Source organism: Emydura macquarii, unplaced genomic scaffold (assembly GCF_026122565.2).
Source record: "Emydura macquarii macquarii isolate MOO-44397 ecotype Brisbane River unplaced genomic scaffold, CSIRO-AGI_Emac_v2 contig_295, whole genome shotgun sequence".
In the NCBI taxonomy this organism is placed as follows: Eukaryota; Metazoa; Chordata; order Testudines; family Chelidae; genus Emydura; species Emydura macquarii.
Genome location: NW_027130432.1, coordinates 11,902,277 through 11,924,371, shown reverse-complemented (window position 1 = coordinate 11,924,371; position 22,095 = coordinate 11,902,277). Strand labels below are relative to the sequence as shown.

The 22,095-nt window shown below is 45.0% G+C and overlaps 1 protein-coding gene across 1 annotated transcript in view; it reads right to left on the bottom strand.

The window, feature by feature from the left end:
• LOC137154572 (uncharacterized) overlaps positions 1 to 22,095 on the bottom strand; it is a 72,074-nt gene that overhangs the window by 14,751 nt on the left and 35,228 nt on the right. Inside the window, exon 3 of the mRNA XM_067550302.1 lies at positions 797 to 896. Coding sequence (XP_067406403.1) covers positions 797 to 896 — 100 coding nt within the window. The remainder of the gene's footprint in view (positions 1 to 796; positions 897 to 22,095) is intronic.

Here is a 22,095-nt window from a genome sequence, read left to right as displayed (position 1 = left end):
AGCTTATGCTGGGCTACTGGGTGATACCCCCAACAGATAAGTCTCAGGACTGATTGAGGGCCAGTCAAGGGCATTGAGCTTGACTAAAAACCAAGGTAAAATCCATACTCCTATTGATCTGGTAATGTGGCTGACCCGCTGGGGATCAGGAGAACATTTTGATAAAGTGAATAGAGTTTTTAATAGAATTTTATACAATAGCCCAAGGAGAGATACCCAGGCTACACCTATGAGTCAGCAGGAGACACATGCCTGGGAACAAGAAACCTCAAGTCCTTTTCCATGCAAATGTTCTGTGGGCTTGTGTTTGAAACAGGCCACATGGCAGAAACTATAAAAGGCTGCTTCTCCATCTCCATCTTGTCTTCTTCATTCCTGCTTCCTACCTACCCCTGGATCAACTACTCTACATCAGAAGCTGTGAAACAAGGGATTGAGACCTATCCAGGTACTGGATGTACCCCAGAGGAATTACAAGCCTGCAAACTCCACAGTTCTGCTAAGAATCTGATATATGTGGACTTTGGAGTCATGTGTATGTATCTGATTGCTTTGATCAGTTAACATCTGTCAAAGCAGGTGGGTCCTTATTTTGACTGCTGAGTGTCCCGTCTGACTCTCACCACACACCCTTCAGCCCCCCCTCAATATTCCCCTCTCTCCAGAAAACCCCGAGCCATAGTTCCCCCATCATCATGCCTCTCTGCCGTACCCCTCTTCTCCCAATACGTAGGTCATCAGCTGGCAAGGAGAACTGAGTAAAGGAAACTCACTGCGCAGGCTGGGACCCACTTACCATGAACTTCCAGTTTTGTTCCATTCCCCTTTAAGGTGTAGTTGCTGTTCCCCACCTCGCAGACATAAACTCCAGCATCGTCAGTCTGCACACGGGATATCTGGAGAGAACCAGACCCGGTTGAGAAGTTTACAGACTGTTTGAAGTGCTTGTCTGAGCGGAGTAGTCTCTCATTCCCTCTGTACCACGAAATAAAAGCTATTCCGTTTTCCTCCATGGGAGGGAACCTGCACTCCATAATGGACTCTGCCCTCACAACTGCAGAGATAGAGGCCGGGGCCTGATACACATGCAGGGCTGCAGTGTCTGCAGAGCCTAGAAGAGGAAGAGAAAATAACCATTTAAAAATAATGTTTGGAAACCTTTTCTCTTCCATTTCCTCGGAGGTTTTTCTAATTCTGATTCAATCGATGAGCTGGAAACCGCAGCTGGGGCAGGAATGGGTGTGGCACTAGGTAGCATGAAGTTGTCCTCAGAATGGAATGATTTTGTGTTGATGCAGTGGTGGGGGGAGAGTGATAGAGACAGAGAAAGTTAGAGCAGTGGCTCTTAGCCTTTCCAGACGATTGTACTCCTTTCAGGAGCCTGATTTGTCTTAAGTTTCACCTCACTTAAAAACGACTTCCTTACAAAATCAGAGCTAAAAATACAGAAGGGTCACAGCGCACTGTTACTGCAGAATGGCTGACTTTACCATATAATTATAAAATAAATCAATTGGAATATAAATATTGTACTTACATTGCAGTGTATAGTCAATAGAGCAGTCTAAACTTGTCATTGTTTGTATGATATTTGAGTTTGTACCGATTTTGCTAGTGCTTGTTATGCAGGCTGTTGTAAAACTAGGCAAATATCTAGATGATGCGCTGTACCCCCTGGAAGACCTCTGCATATCTCCAGGAGTAAGAGAACCCATGGTTGAGAACCACTGAGTTAGAGATTTCTATCCTAGCTGTGGTTTTTTAATACCATGTCTAGTCAGGCACTTCACAGCCCCTTCATGAGCTGATGCTTGATTTGGACAGAAAGGAAGGGAAGGAAAACACAGGTAACACAACATTAAATGCAAGAGGCAACTCCATCAGCGCAGTGCTGTGGAGGAGAGTTTAGAGGTAGTGTCGGGAAATTGCTTCCTGCAGCAGCAGCAGCGTGTCCACATTTGCAGTGTCTGTGGCATTGAGATTGCTCAGTTGCTAGTGTTAACGCCAATACTTTAAAATATCATCCCCGTGGTTATGCTGAGATCAAAGGCCAGGTTCTCTCCTCCTTGGCACTGTCCAAGGCCGTCTGTGATGGAGGGATGGGAAGGGAGGATGCTGAGAGCTAAAGGTCTCAGAGGCACACGGAATGAAGGGGGAGAAGAGGCTGAACTACCTGGCACTGCTGGGGATGTGTGGGGGAGAGTCCCTCCACGACTGGGTTCACGCACATGGCTGGAGTGGGGAAGTTTGCACTGCTGTCCCCTGCTCTGTGGATAAATAGAAGACTCGAGCAGTTGTCAGACCCATAGCAACCCCCGACAACTGGACTGGGCTGGCTAAACCCAAGTATTGGTAAGGAGAAGGGTGCAGTCCTCTTACCTGTCCAAAGGCAAAGAAGTCCTAACAGGAGGGATGTTCTCTCCAGGGCTGACACTTTGCTCATCATGGCTGTGTGCTGTCCCCGCAGCAGGTTCTCTGTTGAAAGAGGGTTCTGTGGGAGTTTCCAGTTTTACAGTCCCAAACTCTCAGTTCTCTTCACTGGTTCCTTTCTCTCGAGCCAGGGATTTAGAGAACCAGATGCGTACTGTATGATGATTATTTTTCCTCCTCCTGCTCCTCTCTGGCTTGTGATGTCCTTAATAAAAGAGAGCTACTTGAAAGCCTGTGGCTTGTTCTGGTGCGTGCCTCACTCTGTCTTTCTGCCATGAAGGGGCAAGGTGACTGTTCTCCACATTCATCTAACAGCGAGTGTGTATTTTTATGTATAGCCTCCAAAGCCAATCTCAACCAAAATAGTACGAAGGCTGTTAGACTCTCTAGCCGTGAGAAGCTTTATAAGTGTGATAAGACTTAACGGAGGAAGAGAACTCGGTGAGCTCTTCTAAGAAGAGGCAGCAGAGGAGAGGTAGTTTGGGTTTGCGGTTGAGGTGTTGGGCTGTGACCCAGCAGATCTGGGCTCTAGCACCGTGGAGCCCTGAATGAGAGTTCCCAGCATACAGTGCTCCATTTTCGTCTCAACAGAACTTGGATGAAGATGTTCGGTTGCATGCTGGGAGCAGAAATCCTGAAGGCCCCTGTTATGAGAGGAGCAATGAAGTCTGCTCTCAGTGGTGGCGTAACTCTGGAGTAACGCTCTGAAGTAGACGGCCAGTACGCCACATTTACCCACTTGTGAGTGAAGGATCTAATGTGCTCCCAAATGTAACGTGTGTCCTGTTTGAGGCTCGCCATGAGACAAGCTGACATCTCCTGTAATGCATGTGATGGCTGCAGTGTTAGGATTCCAGGCCTGGGATCTCTGCTGGCCCATGCTGTTTCCTTTCCTTATAACTTAATCTTTGAGGCACCCTTGACTGACCAGTGGGTGCCAGATGATTCGTTTCGAGCCACATTAGAACTTTCTGAGGTTGTTTCTTTGGGTCTGGCTACACGGCACACAAAGCCAGGACTCGCACTCAGGCTTAAGCCCAAACTCTGCTTCCATCTTCCCATGGGTCAGGAACTGCTCTGTGCTTGGGCCTGAAGACCCTGCTTAGGAGGTGAGTCAGAGTCTGAGTCCCACTATGACGTGGTCACAGCCCAGCATTTTACAATGTGGACAGCAGGGTGCCAGACTGAGGTCTGGAGCGTCTGCCAATGCTACGCCACACTGCCTGGAGCTGTGTTTACCAGCCCTTCAGTTCCAAAACCTGAGAGCATAGGCCAGATCCTCAGCTAGTGTGAACTGATGTGTCTCCATTGGGGCCGTGAAATGCTGCCAATTTACATCTCCTGGGGATTTGGGCCAAATCCTTTGTTTTAATTCCCTTCTGTTTTCTCATACACTCTTAAAACTCTGTTACCTTGTGGTAAATAATAATGTAGGTTCTGATCCTCTGCTGTGTTTTACCAGCTTTATGCCTGTGTGACTCTGTAGAGTTTCCAAAGGTTGGGCTTGTTGTAACAGGGCAGAATTAGGTGCTTCGGAAGAGAGCCTCAGCAGGTGTAAATCGTCAGAGTTTTCCTGACTTCAATGGCCTTTGCTGATTCACACCAGCAGCTGACCCGGTCCTTTGTCTTTAGAGTCTTTATACTGTTGGCAGCTTAAGGCAATATCTCACAGGCGTGACCCCTGTTTGGGTGAAAAAGGTTCTTCATGAAAATGGTTTGAATAACGCCCAACCACCACCCAGCTTGCAATCTGATGACAGACTCAGAAGCAGAGGGCTGGACATAACGGTGATCTAAGCTCTGATGCTTTAAACGTGGAGCTGGGTGAGAGGGGGGAGAAATACTGTTTTTTCTGTAGAAACGAGTGCTATGCAGATGTGGAAGGAGAACAGTCTGGTTATTATGAGCACTTGTGAGCTGGTGGTTTGTGGTGCAGCTCAGACAATGCTGTGGATTTACAGAATGAGCTCTCCACCTCCCTGGGTCTGGGGAACGCAAAGTACAAAGACTGTAAATGGCTAGATAGGCGTGCAGAAACTTGCAGAGTGCTGTGAGCCATGCACGATCACTTGGGAAACGCACATCTTCATTCCAATAAAGCTGCCCAGCTGCCAGCAGAGACCATTGACCTTTCTGATTGATCAAGGAGGAGAGAGACACCTGGAGCTACTGGATGTTGAGCTTTGCCATGAGTTGGGGTATGAACCTTTTATAACCCTGACCCAGATCAGGTGAATGGGCCTCCCTCTCTCTAGCACTCGTGTGTCTTGCACTTTTATTACAAGAGAGTTGACTTGGAGGAAGGGGGTGTTGAGCTAGGGTGACCTGATAGCAAGTATCAAAAATCGGGATGGGGTGGGGAGCAATAGGCGCCTATAGAAGACAAAGCCCCAAATATTGGGATTGTCCCTATGAAATTGGGACATCTGGTCACCCTACATTGAGCTAATGGCTGCTGGAGAGATACATCATGTGGAAGGAAACAATGGAAGCTGGCAATCCACAGATGGCACAAACTGGGGCCAAGCAAGAGATATGGGAGATGTGTTGGATACACATTGGGGAATACGATGGACCAAAGCGTCCTATATGGACATCTCAGAAATCCAGTGTAGCTCCGGCCCCCTTCTCTTTTTAATGACTGTGAGACTAGGTCTAAGAATGACCTCCTAATCTGTCAGCTGCCCCTGGGCTTTAATGCAGTGCAGCTGACATCACTGAGTGCTACAGTCATTGGATGATCTGCGGTTTACCACATTAAGGCATAGTCTGCACTAGAAAAGGTTTGCCCATACAACTATGCAGGTGTAGCTGTGGTGGAGTTTCTTAGTATTGGGAGAACATGTCAAAGAAGAAGGCAGAAGGGTTTCTACTGATTGCTTCAAGTGCAGGCAAGGCACAGCGCAGGAAAACTGCATATAGATCCATAAAAATACTACCCACCTCAAACAATGGCTGATATTAACTGAACATCAACCACGTTTGCTTGTGAACGCTCAAGCTCTGGGATGTCCTTTGATAGTAATGGCTTGATACATGTCTGTCTTCTTCTCACCACAGACAGTGGTTGTAGCTACCTTTTGTGGTTTTTTGGGGGGTGGCTTCCACAACATGTAATACACACTCACATAACCAAGCTCTTCTCTATCCTCCCAGCAACCCTTCCTTTCTGAACCTGAGGGATCACGGCTACATAACCTGCCAGGCCAGCTGTGCAAGTATTTGTGTTTGTAGGCCTTAGAATGTTTGCGGTTGAGAGAGTGGGACATGGTTATCCAGGAGAGGAAAAGGAGCAGTGGCTGGCAGGGCATGTGCAGCAGGGAGAAGCCACTGAGAAGGCTCAGTTGGGGTGCTTGTTTGGTCTTAATGGAAGGGTTAAGCATCTCCAAAGAAGGTTGGGTCGCGGCGATGTCTGGAAGATCAGGGAGGTCGATTGCGTGGCAATGCCTGCTTTTAAGAGGTGGGGGACTGAGGTACAGAGTTTAAGCAACTTGCCCATGATTAAGTGGTATAGCTGATGTGGACAATATAGAAGACTTCTGCATCATTTTAATGAAATATCATGGGACTCAGTGTACCTGTTTAACCTGTTGTGCTGCTTGTTCTGTGATCTCAGGGGGTTATCTTCTTTCCAAAAACACTTGCTGGGAGTGGGGAATTGGCTAGTGCGAGTGTGTGTGTGATGTGTTTGGCTAGTCTATGTGTGTGTGTTTTTGTGCTTGTGATCATAGAAGATTAGGGTTGGAAGAGACCTCAGGAGGTCATCTAGTCCAACCCCCATGTTTGGGTTTGGTGAGGAGACAATCAAAACTCTTTCAGATTTGAATAGGCAATGTGAATAGGTCTATGTGGGCAATACAATGGATATGCTAATGAAGATAACCAAACCAGTGTAACTGGGTAGAAAAGCTTTCTTGGTAACTAAGCAACAGGTCACTACATGGAGGACTTTGATCACATGACAAAGGGGCCTCCTCATCAAGCTTGGACGCAAAAACAATAAGGGTGATGTCATGGTGGGTGTCTGTTATAGACTACCAGACCAAGAGGACGAGGTAGATGAGGCTTTCTTCAGACAACTAGGGAAAGTTTCCAGTTCATAGGACCTGATTCTCATGGGGGACTTCAATCACCCTGACATCTGCTGGAAGAGCAATGCAGCAGAGCACAGACAATCCAGGAAGTTTTTGAAGAGTGTTGCGTATAGATTCCTGGTGCAAGTGCTGGATCAACCAACTAGGGGCTGTGCTCCTCTTGACCTGCTGCTCACAAACAGGAAAGATTTGGTAGGGGAAGTAGAAGTGGGTGTCAACCTAGCAGCAGTGACCATGAGATGGTAGAGCTCAGGATCCTGACAAAAGGAAGAAGGGAGAACAGCAGGATATGGATCATGGACTTCAGAAAAGCAGACTTTGACTCCCTCAGGGAGCTGATGGGCAGGATCCCCTGGGAGGCTAATATGAGGGGGAAAGGAATCCAAGAGAGATGGCTGTATTTTAAAGAAACCTTATTGAGGGCATAGGATCAAACCATCCCGATATGCAGAAAGAATAGCAAATATGGTAGGCGCCCAGTTTGGCTTAACAAAGAAGTCTTTGGTGAATTTAAACATAAAAAAGATTACAAGAAATGGAAGCTTGGTCAGATGTTTAGGGAGGATTATAAAAATACTGCTCGAACATGCAGAAATGAAATTAGGAAGGCCAAAGCGCAATTGGAATCACAGCTAGCAAGGGACGTGAAGGGGAACAAGAAGGGTTTCTACAGGTATGTTACCAACAAGAGGAAGATTAGGGAAAGTGTGGGCCCCTTACAGAATGGGGCAGGCAACCTAGTGACAGAGGATGTGGAGAAAGCTGAGGTACTCAATGCCTTTTTTGCCTCTGTCTTCACAGACTAGTTCAGCTCCCAGATTACTGCACTGGGCGGCACAGAATGGGGAGGAGGTGAACATCCCTCAGTGCTGAATGAACAGGTCCAAGACTATTTAGAAAGATTGGACATACACAAGTCCATGGGGCCAGATGAAATGTACCGAGGATGCTGAGGGAGTTGGCTGATGCGATTTAAGAGCCATTGACTATCATCTTTGAAAGCTCGTGGCAATTGGGGAAGTCCCTGAGGACTGGAAAAAAGCAAATATAGTGCCCATCTTCAAGAAAGGGAGGAAAGAGGATCCAGGGAACTACAGACCGGTCAGCCTCACCTCAATCCCTGGAAAAATCATGGAGCAGGTCCTCAAGGAATCCATTATAAGGCACTTGGAAGAGAGGAAGGTGATCAGGAAGAGTCAACATGGATTCACCAAGGGCAAGTCATGCCTGACCAACCTGATTGCCTTCTGTGAAGAGGTGACTGGCTCTGTGGATGTGGGGAAAGCGGTGGATGTGATATACCTTTACTTTAGCAAAGCTTTTGATACGGTCTCCCACAGTATTCTCATCAGCAAGTTAAAGAAGTATGGGTTGGATGAATGAACTATAAAATGGATAGAGAGCTGGCTAGATCATCAGGCTCAACAGGTAGTGATCAATGGCTCGATGTCTAGCTGGCAGCCGGTAACAAGTGGAGTGCCCCAGGGGTCGGTCCTGGAGCCAGTTTTATTCAACATCTTTGTTGATGATCTGGAAGCTGGGGAGATTGAACCCTCAGCAATTTTCAGATGACACTAAGCTAGGGCAGGCGGTAGATACCCTGGAAGGTAGGGATAGGATACAGAGGGACCTAGACAAATTGGAGGATTGGGCCAAAAGAAATCTGATGAGGTTCAACAGGACAAGTGCAGAGTCCTGCATTTAAAACAGAAGAATCCCATGCACAGCTACAGACTGGGGACCAATGAGCTATGCAGCAGTTCTGCAGAAAAGGATCTGTGGGTTACAGTGGATAAGAAGCTGGATATGAGTCAGCAGTGTGCCCTGGTTGCCAAGAAGGCTAATAGCATATTGGGCTGCATTAGTTGGAGCATTGGCAGCAGATCGAGGGAAGTGATTATTCCCCTCTATTCGGCACTGGTGAGGCCTCATTTGGAGTATTGTGTCCAGTTTTGGGCCCCCCACTACAAAAAGGATGTGGAGAAGTTGGAGAGAGTCCAGCGGAGGGCAACAAAAATGATTAGGTGGCTGGAGCACAAGACTTATGAGGAGAGGCTGAGGGAACTAGGCTTGTTTAGTCTGGAGAAGAGAAGAATGAGGGGGGATTTGATAGCAGCCTTTAACTACCTGAAAGGAGATTCCAGGGAGGATGGAGCTAGGCTGTTCTCAATGGTAGTACATGACAGAACAAGGAGCAATGGTCTCCAGTTGCAGGGGGGGAGGTCTAGGTTGGACGTTAGGAAAAAGATTTTCACTAGGAGGGTGGTGAAGCACTGGAATGGGTTACCTAGGAAGGTGGTGGAATCTCCATCTTTAGAGGTTTTTAAGCTAAGGCTTGACAAAGCTCTGGCTGTTATGATTACCTGAGGTTAGACCTGCCTTGAGCAGGGGGTTGGACTAGATGACCTCCTGAGGTCTCTTCCAACTCTAATATTCTATGATTTTGTGATCAAGCTTTTTATAGTCAGTGTCTTCTTAGTTAGACTCTTATTCATAAAACAAGGCAAATTAGCTCATTCTGAAGCAGCCTCTGTGATTTATTCATCTATAAAGATATTTAGTGTGAAAGCTAGTTACTTTGTATATTTATAGTTAACATAAACCTTCTTTTTCCATAAAAATGCATTATTAATAGGGGATCTATGAATATTCACTACACACTGTTATCAAAATGAGATTTTAATATCAACTAATTACTGAATTAAGCAGCAATAATTTAGTGTTGGTCTTTAATCATTACAGTTACTAATTTGTTTCTCTGTTACTGTTCCCCTCTTGCTTAACTCCTTTCATTAAATCTTATTCCTTCATCACCATTTTAAAAAAAATTCTTTGCTTTTTAGAAAATGTTCTTCTTTTATGGCCAACATTTTCCATGGGCCTGAAAAATGCTCCTGCAGATATTTATGGGCACCTGCGTTTGTCTGCCTGAAAGCCTGCATCGGGGCACCCCGTGAGCCGCTTCTGAGAGGAACGTAGCCCAGCAATTGGCATTGAAGTCAGCGGGGGCTTCAGGTGCCCAGTGCATCTTAGGATCAGGCCTGATAGGAGTTACGTTTCTATCTGCTCTCTCCAGGATGCAATGGTGCATGCAGAGATTTGAATGGGAAAATACTGTTGGAAGCTTTTACCACTGAAAATGTAATGCACTCCCTTATTTGTGCATGTTGGGATCCAGGGCATTGATTCAGGCCCATCTCAGTTTGATTTCCTGGTAGTGACTTTTAGCTGTCTCTGGAAGGCACTGTCATTTCTACCCATACTATAGCAAACCTGATGGTGAAATCTGGCCTTTTCTCCAAATACTGCAACGTCAGCCTGGGTTACAGGTCCTCTCACTAATAGTGCATGCTAATAAGTAGTCATTTTAATAATGCAGAGTTTATGTAGAGCCATGAAATGGTCACCTCCTGACAGAAGTGAAGTCCGATTTACATCTCTCTTGCTTTGCAATGCATTAGAAAAGAAATTTACTTTCTCTTTCTACTAAATATTTCAATGACCTCTGACAAAGTGTCTGCTGCCTGGGCTCCCTCAAGTGGCTACGTGTGTGCATACCCTTTTCTCATTTTTTCACCAGGGTCACTGACAGGATTTCAAATCCACGGAATTGGGTTTGTAAGAAACTATTCTCTGTGGTTTCCCCCCTTCCTGCAGTTTCACACCAGTAAATACATTTTGAACACTTTCCTGAAGACAAACGAGATCTGATCACAAGTGCGACTCCTGATATACCCTATGGGGACTGAAAGGAGAATCGGGGGCATTATGTTAAAAACAAACAGCTAGCCCAGACACCGTTAGGGCTGACTAATGAGCACCTTCCCCTCCTCCTGTGCTGATAGTTGCAGGGGTGGAAAGGTGGGTGAAGAGTCACTCCACTTGTATCTAACTCAGAACGGCAAGCTTTTGTACCTTACATCTGTGGTAGACATGGTTTGGTCAGCTTAATTGTACATTTGTCCTTATATTACTGTAATAAAGTCATAGTGAATATTTGTGCAGTGCCTTGAAAATGTGAAGTGCTACATAAGTGCTAAGGTGTAATTTTGTTTTGGAATGGACTGTTATTCTAAGGAGTTGGTCACTGTGCATTTGCACCATTGACCTCTGCTGGATGGATTCTGAACTTCTCAATTATGTATCACAGACTTTATATTGCTGACAGTTAGTGGAGAGTTTCCTTTAGTTCATGTGGTGTGTACCTATGCCTTTGGTGAAGGGAGAACTGAGTTTTTAAGTTCTGACCTGAGGAAATTCTGAGGAGATGTAATTAGTAGAAAAACAATACCACGAAGTTCGTATATGGCCATTGTGGTGTTATATTATTTATCACAAATTAGTCATCTTAATAATCCAATAGTTTAATCTTTTAGTGCATACACTTGGATATTTTATTTGCATTGCAACATATTGTGCAGATCGAAACAGATATAACATATCTGTGTACATGGTGCCTGGATACTACAGTGATGAGCATAAGAGAAATACAGATGCACAGATAGGGTTAGGTATTTTGTTACTGATTTAGCACAGGTCACCTAGTCTACAAAATCATGGGCACTTAGGCCCACTCCTGCTGTCTGAATGCGAGTCTGGGGCTCTAACTGGTAGCAGTGGCAACGCAAGATAAAACAGGAAATCTGGGTGTGGTGGGGAGCCTGAAAAAAGAACGGCAAACAGGAAGATGAAGGATGGAGTGAGGAGATGAGCTGTGTTGTGTGGGTCCAGCTGGTTTGGTTTTTAGTGGCAAAAGAGGCAAAAGTTGTGATAGAGGTAATGAAACAGGAAGGAACATGGGATGTGGCTTACAAGGTTTCTGTGCTTCTGTCAAAGCCAAGGAGAATGTTTCGGTGTGTGGAAAGTTTATCTCCAAGTTCAACAACCACCAAGGTGACCCAGGTCCCAGAAGAAGTAACCTTCACTGGTTACTAGACTGACCCTGCAGAAGCCGCTGAAGAGGAAATGAATCGCAGCGAAACATGCCCTCCACAGTACAAGAGAGGTGTCCTCTTTAGTTCTGGCAGAGGAAAGACACAAGGATATCATTATGTCCCCGCCAGGACTGGAGCAGTCACACTCAGTTGGCCAAAGCTTCATTGAAGACAAGACTCCCACTGACTCCAATGGAAACAGGATTTAGCCTGGTCTCAGTACTATAACTGCGTCTAATTACATTAGAGATGTTAAGTGAACCCATTCATCCACAGGAGCATCTATTGGTGGAGCAATGGGATTTGATACCAAGTGCCCCCTCTCTGATATTTTCTCAGCTCAATACAGTGTAAGGACAGTGTTCATTTTAGCAAGGCTGGGTCACAAAGAGAAACAATTCATGTGTATTCCTCATCCTGATCCTTCCAGCAGGTCGGGTGGTTTCAAGCCTCCGTCGCGACCTGGAAAACAAAGGAAATAGGCAATAACACGAACCCCTTTCTAGACCCAGGGAAGCCCTCAGCGATTACTGTCCATTGTGCCCAACTCCTCTCGCCAGGCCAGATCCCCAGCCGCTGTAAATCTATGTCTCTCCATTGACGTCAGCAGCTGAGGACTTAGCCCTGCATTCTGAAGGGGCTCTCAGTCCTTGGCTGAAGGATATTAGTCAAGGCCCAGCCTCGTTCCTAATTAGCTCTCTGAGTGAGACTTGGAGGCTGAACTCCAACTTCCGCACAAGTTGCTTTTATTAGCAGTTTCCTAAGAGTCAAATCCATTCTTATGACAGTGCTGGATCAGCTTCTCAGGCAACCAGACGCTGCCTTACCCAGTTGCCCTGGATTCCCAGTCTCCACCCAGTTCCTGTTGAGGAGGAGGTGAGGAAAAGACGGTGCTGCCAGCTGGAGGTTTGCCTCTCTCGCTGGACATTGCTCCGCTTAGAGGAATGGAGTTGCAGAACCTAGCAATGCCCCTGGATATTAGAACACCCTGTCCTTGGATGCTCTTTACCCAAGAATCTCAAAGATCTTTGCAGAACTGATCTCTCAAGCGCTTGGAGAGGTAGGTGAGTCTTATCCACATTTTGCTCACAGGAAATTGAGGCACAGCGTTGAAGTGAATTGCCCAAAGTGACCAAGCCAATTGGTGGCAAAACCAGGAACAGAACTCAGGAGTCCTGACTTAACAGTCTTTTGCTGTCACTGCTAGCCGTGTTTCTTTCCTCTTGGTCCTCATGCTTTTTCTTTCACTTCCTTGTGGTAGAGAGTACTATGGACAAAGCAGCTTTAGCCCCATTAAAATGAAGCAGTCTGCAGCCAGCAAAAGCTGCTATTTGAATTGGTTTTTACACCATTTTCCAATTTATTGAACTCAGGATCCATTACAGCTATGACTGTTTCCTTGTGGAAAAGACTTTCCAACATGCACCTGCTTATGTGGGATCCTACCATACAATGAGAAGACGCACACATTGTATGGTTTTACTTATACACGAGAAAAGGCCGGTCCGAGGTATCGTACCTGACAGACAACTTACCATGATGACCACGAGCACTAGTGCCGAGTAGAACAGCCCTCCCCTCCGATGAGTTTCTGACTAACAGCACACCACTGTGCACAGCTGGGACGAGAAAGAGGTGCAAAAGATGGAAAGAATGTGTTAGTTAATCTCTGAATGCTGATAGAGTGAGCAAAATGCAAAAAACCTAGAATTTGTTGAGCAAATTATTCAGCCATCCAATCCCTGAATCTTCATGTGACCACGTCTCACAACCTGATTCAGATGCCAATGGCTGGAACTAAAGCCAGTCATTTTTCCTTCTTCTTTCTGGATCAGAAGGTTGAGAGTCCAAATCCCACCCCCCACTAAACGGGGAGATGCTGTCCTAAAGAGCCATTCTTCCCTTCTTAAACCCTAGCCTTGGTTTTCACCTTCTCTCTTAGGCTATGTCTACACTGCAGCACTAATTCGAATTAGCTTACTTTGAATTACAGAAAGTGATTTATAGAAAGTGCTGCAGACTGTCCACACTGCAGTGTTTGTGCTGGTTTCTTGCGTCCACACTGGCCAACCTTAATTCGAATTAGAAAGCAGTGCAGTGTGGGAAGCTATCCCACAGTGCAACTAACCATAGAGGCTGCTGTGACGAGTGTCGTCATCCCAGGATGCAGCACTGCTTCCCCCACTCTCTTCCCCCACACCCAAAGAAACAGGAAAAGGATTTTCTTGCTGTTTTTTTTACTCCTCCGATCGCCATTGCTGCAGGCATATGGAGCCAGCTGAACTATGCTCTCATTTTGACAGTGACAAATACATTCCTGGATTACTTTAGAACTGTATGCTGTTTGCCTTTTATGCTCCCCCCCGTATATCGCTTGCCTTTGATTTTAATTCTACAGGTGTCTGTAGAATGTAAGATAAATAACAACGGAGTCAGTTATTATATTAATACAGTGATACAAATGTTTCCATTTCACTGATGGAAAGCATGATATAATGTATCCACATGTAGCACTGTGAATAAACTCTTAAGAAAGTATCAATTTCTATGATTGGCCACTGAAACAATGTAGCAAAGAATTTCCTCTCACTGCTGACATTTAAAACGCATTCACCATGTGGGGAGGGGTGGTGGTGAAATCTTTCAAATCCTTAAAGAGACAAACTGCAAAGGGCTTGTTGTGTGTGTGTGTGTGGGGGGGGGGGGGGTGATTGCAGCTTGGATTTTAAACCCATTCACTGCAGGAAATGAAGATTTAAATATTCCCGGGGCTGCTTTGGGGGAGGGCATCTGAAATGGGGCATCATGGGATACAGTCTGGAGGCCAATTAATTCGAATTAAGTCCCATTGCATCCATACTCACACTAATGCGAATTAACTGATGCGCTTCAGGCGCTAATCCAGTTGCAGAGATGGTTTTATTAATTCAATTTTAAAGGCTCCTTAATTTGAATTAATGCGCAAGTGTAGATGCGGGAGTAATTCATTCGAATTAAGGGACTTTAATTTGAATTAAGCCACCAGTGTAGACCAGGCCTTAATTGTCCATGTGGAAGTTAAAGATCCTATGGAATTTTTAGAGACATGTAGGGGGTGAGTGGGTTGGGGCTTTACTAAATGTAGATTCGGTGCCCATTTCCATGCAGTTCACAGTCACTGCACTACAGAGCCTCATTCCAGGGACATGGCCTAAGAACATAGAAGTCACAGACAGGCTCCTCAGGGATAACTGTGCTGGAGGTAAAGGTCTCGCTGGGATAGCTCAGCACTGGGGTGACAGTGGTGAAACACCATGAGAAAGAATTCAGAACAGAAGTGTGCTATCCACACTAGAAAATGTAAAATCAAAGGCACCTCCTAAGGTATGAAAGATGGCTTACAGCATTCAAACAGTCACCTTTCCCTCCACTAGGTGCTCTAAGGATGAAATACTCTTCCAATGCAGATCAGTTTGAATCAGAAACTGGAGTATAAACCAAGAATGCAGAAAGTCTCACTTGGCTATTGGTTCCCACCCATACTGCATGTTCCCTTCCAATGGGCAATGCTTTGGAGCTGCCTATGCCTGCAGAAGGGAGATCCAGTGCCTGTCTGACTCCTTTCTCAGGCCAGGGTGATACAAAGGGGCTGGAAGGAAGGGGAGAATCAGGCCCCCATGGTACCAATTTACTGTCTGAAGAGAAATGGTATTGCAATGGTGTCATGCATTGTGAGTCGGTCACTATTTGTATGCACAATTTCCGTGCACCCTGCCTGTCCCTTAGCTGCCCTCACGTTGCAAGGAGGCCTCTTGAAATGCATTCTAGTTCTTCACAAAGAGCCTTCCCAACAGCCAGGAAATGCTGGATCCCAGAAGTGGGTTATTTGCTTGCTGGCCAAATAAAGCAAAGAGTGCAGAAGAGAGAAAAGGAAACTCTCTGCTCCATCTGGAACCCACTTACCATGAACTCCTAGTGTTGTGCCATTCCCCTTTGAGCTGTGGGTGGGTGATGTCCCCCTCCTCACACATGTACACTCCAGCATCCTGGGCCTGTATATGGGGTATCTGGAGAGAACCAAGCCCTGCAAGGAGGCTAACTGTCTGTATGAAGCGCCCATCTGAACGACTTAGTTTCATCCCCTCTTTGAACCACAAGATCAAATTTACTCTGTTTGCCTCCATGGGAAGGAATCTGCACTACATAATGGGATCTGTCCCCCTAGCCACAGAGCTAAAAGGCGTGATCTGATACATGTCCAGGGCATCTTCTGCAGAACCTGAAAGCCAGAAAACAAACCCCATTTTAAATAATGCCCTGTTAATCCAGCCTGGATGCTGGACAGTGGAGTGTTTGCTTGCTAGACTGTAACTATTTCCAGCAGTAAAACTAGCTGCCTCCCCCAGTACACTGTGCAGAAGGGCATGGTGGCATTGTGGGTACAGCACTAAACAGACTCAGGAGACCTGATTCTTTTGTGCTTTTCTTTTTTTAAAATTTATACAGGAGGCCTGGTTCTAATCCTGGCTCTACCCCTGACCTGCTGTGATTATGGATGAGCTACATGGCCTCTCTGACCTCTTCACCCTGCGTCATCTCCTCTGTTTATAGTGTAATCTCTTCATGGCTGGGATTGTCTCTCATTATGTGTTTGTACAGCACCTAGCATAATGAGGCCCTCGTTTGCATAGTGGGAATGTTAAAATACCCTATTTAGGAAGGACGGAGTCAGCAAAAGGGGAGAGGGAGCACTGCACTCAACCAAAAAATGGCATTATCTGGTCACTGACAACTTGGAAGCAAATGATCTTGACTGTTTATGGATCAATGTTCTAACTGATAGAGCATGAGATGGGGTACTAGTTGGTGTCTCTCACACTAGAGAATAGGAGGATTGGCTCCTTAAGCACCTATCTATAATGTGGGGAGGGGGAAAAGCTGCATGACTGGGGGTGGATTTCAGTGTGAGTGACGTATACTGGAGGTCTCATGCTGCCAGTAGTAAAAGGGCCTTGATTTCCTAAATATTATAAATAAGAATTGTCAAAAAATGTGGCATTGAACATGGGAGGTGCAGGGGGAGTTCTCTATTAGATCTTATCTTGGCAGATAAAGAGGCATTAATTGCATAATTAAAAATTAGTGGTAGTTTAGACACAAGTGATCATGACTTAATCACATTTATTATGTGCAAACAGAATAAAATTCAAACCATTTTATATTCATGCACTCTTTTTAAAAAATGACCAATTTCACAAAGCTGACACCATCTGTGAGCCAAATCAGTTGGAGAAAGACTATAAACAGAAAAATGGGAATGATAGATGGGAATTGTTTAAGACCATTTTTATAAGATGCCCAAGAAGCCACAATCAAGAAAGGCCACATTGGTTAAAAAACCCCAAACCTGATTTAGAGGGGAAGTGCAAGCTGCTTAAACAATATTTAACACTGAAAAAAGGAGAAGATGATAATAATGAATATAAACCAGAAGCTAGGAATTGTAGAAAACTGATAAGCAAAGCAAAAGGACCCAAGAAGAAATCTATGGCCGTCAAAGTTAAGGACAATAAGAGGAGTTTAAGTATATCTGGAAGAAAAGAAACCCTAAAAATGGTATTGGTCCATTACTAGATGGCAATGGTAGAATCATCAAAAATAAAACAGAAAAATTAGAAGTGTTCAATAAATATTGCTGCTCTGTATTTGGGAGAAATCCAGATGAGGTAGTCATATCCTATGTTGTTGATGAAATAGTTTCCATTCCAGTAGTGACTAAAGACGATGTTAAATGAGAGCTACTTAAGTTAGACATCTTGAAACCAGCAGGTCTACATAACTTGCCTCCAAGAGTTTTAAAAGATGACCAAGGAGCAATCTGGACCATTAATATTGATTTTGAATAAGTGTTTAATAACATGGGGGCAGTTCTAGAGAAAGGGAAGAAAGCTAATATTGTGCCCCTTTTTAAAAAGAGTAAATGCGATGAGCTGGTTAATTTTGGGCTTGTCAGCCTCAATGATTCTGGGCAAAATAATGGAATGGCTGGTACACACTTGATTAATGAAGCCTTAAAGGAGCATAATATAATTAATGCCAATCAACATGGGCTTATAAAAATAGATCCTGTCAAACTAACTTTATTTTTTTTAAAAATGAGATTGCAAGTTTGATTGTTAAAGATAAGGTTTGATGTAATATACCTAGACTTCTGTATGGCATTCGACTTAGTACCGCATGACGATTTGATTAAGAAACTAGAATGATACAAAATCAACATGACACACACAAAATGAATTAAAAACTGGCTTACTGTTCCACTGTATGCAATGTAGTTGTGGTTGTGTCGGTCCCAGGATATTAGAGAGACAAGGTAGGTGAGGTAATATCTTTTATTGGACAAACTTCTGCTGATGAGAAAGACAGACTTTCTAGTCAGAGAGCTCTTCTTGAAAGGTCTGGAAAAGGACTTCCCATGTCCCAGCAGAATGCAAGGTGGAACAGACCACTCTACCTTGAATAGTCCCTTACAACATGTGCTAACTATGTTGCTAAATAATCTGTTCCATCTTGTATTTTGCTGTCACACTGGGGCTCCTTTCCCAGACCCGAAGAAGAGCTCTGTGTGGCTAGAAAGCTCGTCTCTCTCACCAACAGAAGTTGGTCCAATAAAAGATATTACCTCACCAGCCTTGTCTTACTATTCCATTGACCATTGGGCTCAGCAGCCAGGGAGATTGGGAGTGTGGGAGGGTATACCAGGCCCTGAGGCCCCCTCCTGAAGGCCTCGGGGTCCTACCACACCCAGCCCCAGGAAAGAACAGTAGAGGTGGATCTTCCATGCTGCCTAGGGAGGCTGCAGGGAAGCAGCCAGTTAGAGAGAGGCTGCCAGGAGCAACCAATCAGAACCCTGCAGGCTCATGTAAAAGGAGCTGCTGGAGAGAGCAGATCAGTTTGATGATTGGAGCCAGAGAAGAAAGGACGGTGCTCCTGGCTGGCTGCAGGAGCTGCAGGGCTGGACAGATAAGCTGCTTGCTGGAGCCAGGTGACCAAGAAAGGTACTGGGGCTGAGAAGGAAAGTGGCCCAAGGAAATGCAGCAGCAATCAGTAAAGGGACAAAACTGGTGACTGCTATTTGTAGGGTCTCTGGGTTGGGACCTGGAGTAGTGGGCAAGCCTGGTGGGTCATCCCCCACCAGCCATAGGCAGAGTGGCCAAAGCCCTGAACCAGGGAGTAGCCCAGGGAAGGGGCTGAAGATCCAGAGACAGTCTCAGCCTTTGTGAGACTTTGGATACCACCCTGGAACGGGACTGAACTGGTAAGAGTGCCTCAGCTGGAGAGCTGGTGCTACCGGCAAGGCATCTCCAGGGAGGAAGGCACTGCTCCATACCAGAGCAGGGACAACTTGAGAAAGAGCCCAGAAGGGACTCAGAGACCATTTGGAAGCTAGCCCAGGAGGGGTGATAACCAGGGCACTGCGCTAGGCCCTGTTGGACTGACTGAGGACCTGAGCCCAGGGACAGGGCTGCAGGCAAAGACTTTCCTGAGGGCACTGGGATAGGTGCTGTTGGCCTTGTCGCCTGTTTTGTGTGCATTCGCGTTTGACTCGGTCAGAGGGCTGGAGCCAGTGCGTTGTGGTTGGGAGCCCGCTGACCCTGTGGCACACCCCTCTGCCACGGATAGGGACCTGGGCTAGGATGCAGTGGAGTCGAGTGGGCCTGCATCTCCCCTTCCCCCCTTTCCCACACCGCACCTGGGGGCTCTGGACTATTGGCTGCCCCCCTGGGGGCTCTGGACTGTTTGTGGCCCCTGCCGGGCCCAAAGACCGTGTCCCTGCCCTGGCGTGGGCCACTACTCACCTGAGCAGGGTAGTGAGTGGGTGTGGTCTCCCTCTGCAACTGACTGGGAGGCATGGACCCACCTACTCCAGGTCAGTTTCTAGACCACCATTAGGGGGTCTATAGCATTTTCTGTTATCTACCATAGACGATTGACCTTGATATCAGTGAAAGAGATTTCCAGTTCACACAGGATCTCAATTTTATTAACTAACTAAGCAAAAATAATACAATACAAGACATGTAAACATATTAAAATAAAGTGGATTCATATCAACCCAGACAAGGTTAAACCATACCAAATAAACCAACAATTATTTTTAAGCTTTATCTAATAATTCAGGAAGTCAGCAGTTTTCTTTAGCCACTAACCCCAAAAGTAGCAGGTATAACCCATATCAGTGCCAACTGATATATTTATTCCAGCCAAATAGTGGATACAGAAAGTGTCCAATGGATTTCTAGGTTGAAGTTAACGTTGAGACTACATCTCTGATGCATGCCAGTCAAGGCAAGTTGCCCAAATTCTAGGTGGTTAGGTGATCAGCAATGTCTCCTAACAGAGGTCTACATGAAGCATTCCAGTACAATTCAGAAATCAGAGATTGTTACATTTAACCAGCAAATAAGAAATTAGGTGAAAATAACAATTTCAGGGTTTGAGCACATCTCCTAACTTGTAAAAAGTGTGCATGTGATCTTTTAGATAGCAAGGTTGTTTAACCACCATTAGGTGCTTGGTGCCTAATGAAAGATTTTTCATTCTCCGATAACTTCTATCCATACGTCTGTGCACGCACACACTCTCCTGTACCATACCAGTCACCTGCTGGATTTAATAAAACAAGTGCAAGAATGCTGAGGTAGAGGGATCCGTCTGCTAATCAAAATGGGAAAATGAAAATAAGACCAAAAAAGATGATACTTATGCAGGATGGTTATCACAACGCTTGTGGTTTCATTCAACTTTGGAAAGGTGGTCCCTGTTTTGAAATGATGAGCCAATGACTTTCTTGGTTCAGCTGACTAATATGGATGGACTTGCTGGCTGGCTAGAAATGGCTTATTTGTAGATAGCAAATCTTAAATGTTGCATGTTACTGGATAGCCAGCTGAGATGATGGAGTCGGTATAATCCTCTTTGTCAGGCATGGCTGAGAAAGCCAGGAGCTATATGGGGTGTTTTTTACCTTCATTTTTGAAGATATTGATAATGTTTCAAGTTGGCTGCATGTCTTTTAAATAAAAAAAAAAGGTTTTTGTGAGAACCCAGCTATTGTGTCTTTGTGTATTTACAGCAAAAAGCTGAAATGTGTGTAGTAGAAACCAAAAAAAAGTGTTTAAAAAATGTGTAAAAACAGGAATGTTTGAGACATGTGTCTGACTCACCAAACGCCGCCCCACTGAATTCCAAGAAGCCAACCTTTGTTTTCACCAGAGGCTAGAATAACATTGACTGTTAAGTATGGCCATTATTGTTTAATACTATAAGAAGACCCTACAGTTTTATTGAAACAGGAAAATGTTTTTTTTTTTTTTTATTTTAAAAATTAAAAAGTACCCCAGTTGTACAGATCTCAAAAAACCAGCTGTGCATGTTACAAAAGGGAACATTTGGGGGTTTTCTGTATGGGACCGTCTTCTATGTCAGACTCCAAGGGGTCATCAGGAGCAGATGGGGACACGCCTAGAGAGCTTTCTGAATCAGAGTCATTGCCACCCCGCAAGTCTGTTTCCACCTCCCCATTCTCAGACACGCCAGTTTGAGAATCTCCACTAGGGGTATCTCTCTTTGTTGTTTTCTCCTCATCACCTCTAGTCTTTTTTAAAATTTTTACAATGACCCTGGCCCGTAACTTTTTGGAAGCTGTCTGTCTATCCCTCAAATGACATTCCCCTTTTTTATTACACTTTAACAGTCGGGTGCCCCTTTTCGTGACTGGCTGTGCGACTTCAGAACCACCCTCTGGAAAACTGAAATATTTTTCAGCGTATTTATTAAGAGCTTTTGCATTTTTACATGTTTTTTGGTTATTCTTTCTTCCGGAACCCTGGAGAATACAGCGCCCATCAGCTCTCTGAACGAAGTGTGATATTCGTCCATTTGCGCTCTGAACAAAGTGTCATATTTTTCCCACATCTTTTTAGAATAACAAAGAGGTGCATCAGATGTATTGAGGCGGGGATCTAGTTTGTAATAATTCTCAGATACCCCAGCATTGTAGGAGCTTTCAGTCCTTGTTTTTTGATTCACAACCCCTAGAGCGAGTGCTCCGGGTTTGTGAATGCGTGTGTTTTCGCTCACAGCTATCTCAGAGCTTGGTGTGATGTCGACTGCTGAGAAACTGGAGGTGTGCTGGTGCTTTTTACCAGAATCCTTGGGCTTGACATATCTGAGCTCGGGACTTTCCTGTTGCTTCATCTGGACTCCTCTGCTGTTTTGAGCAGGCGTCGTCGTTAACAGCCTTGGAGAAGATTTCTGGTTCTTTGGAGGTGTCCTTGAAACTCCAACTACAACAGCGTCAGGAAAGCAGGCTGATTAGGAAAACAAACGTTCCAATTTAGTGTCAAATATAACATTTTTAGAAAATGTATCTTTACCACACCGGCTACATATTTGTTTAAAATAAAAAGCACATAAACAAATATATTTACTGGACTTCATCTCTCTGTCAGTCGCTGACAGTGGTGAATTTTCCTCTTTCCTTTTTATTCTGAGCTTGTTTACCCCCAGGTTTAAAGTTCTTTCATGTTTTGACGGTACTGTAAAGCAAAAACAACATTAATATAAAATGGTTTTATCATTTTAAAATAAAATAC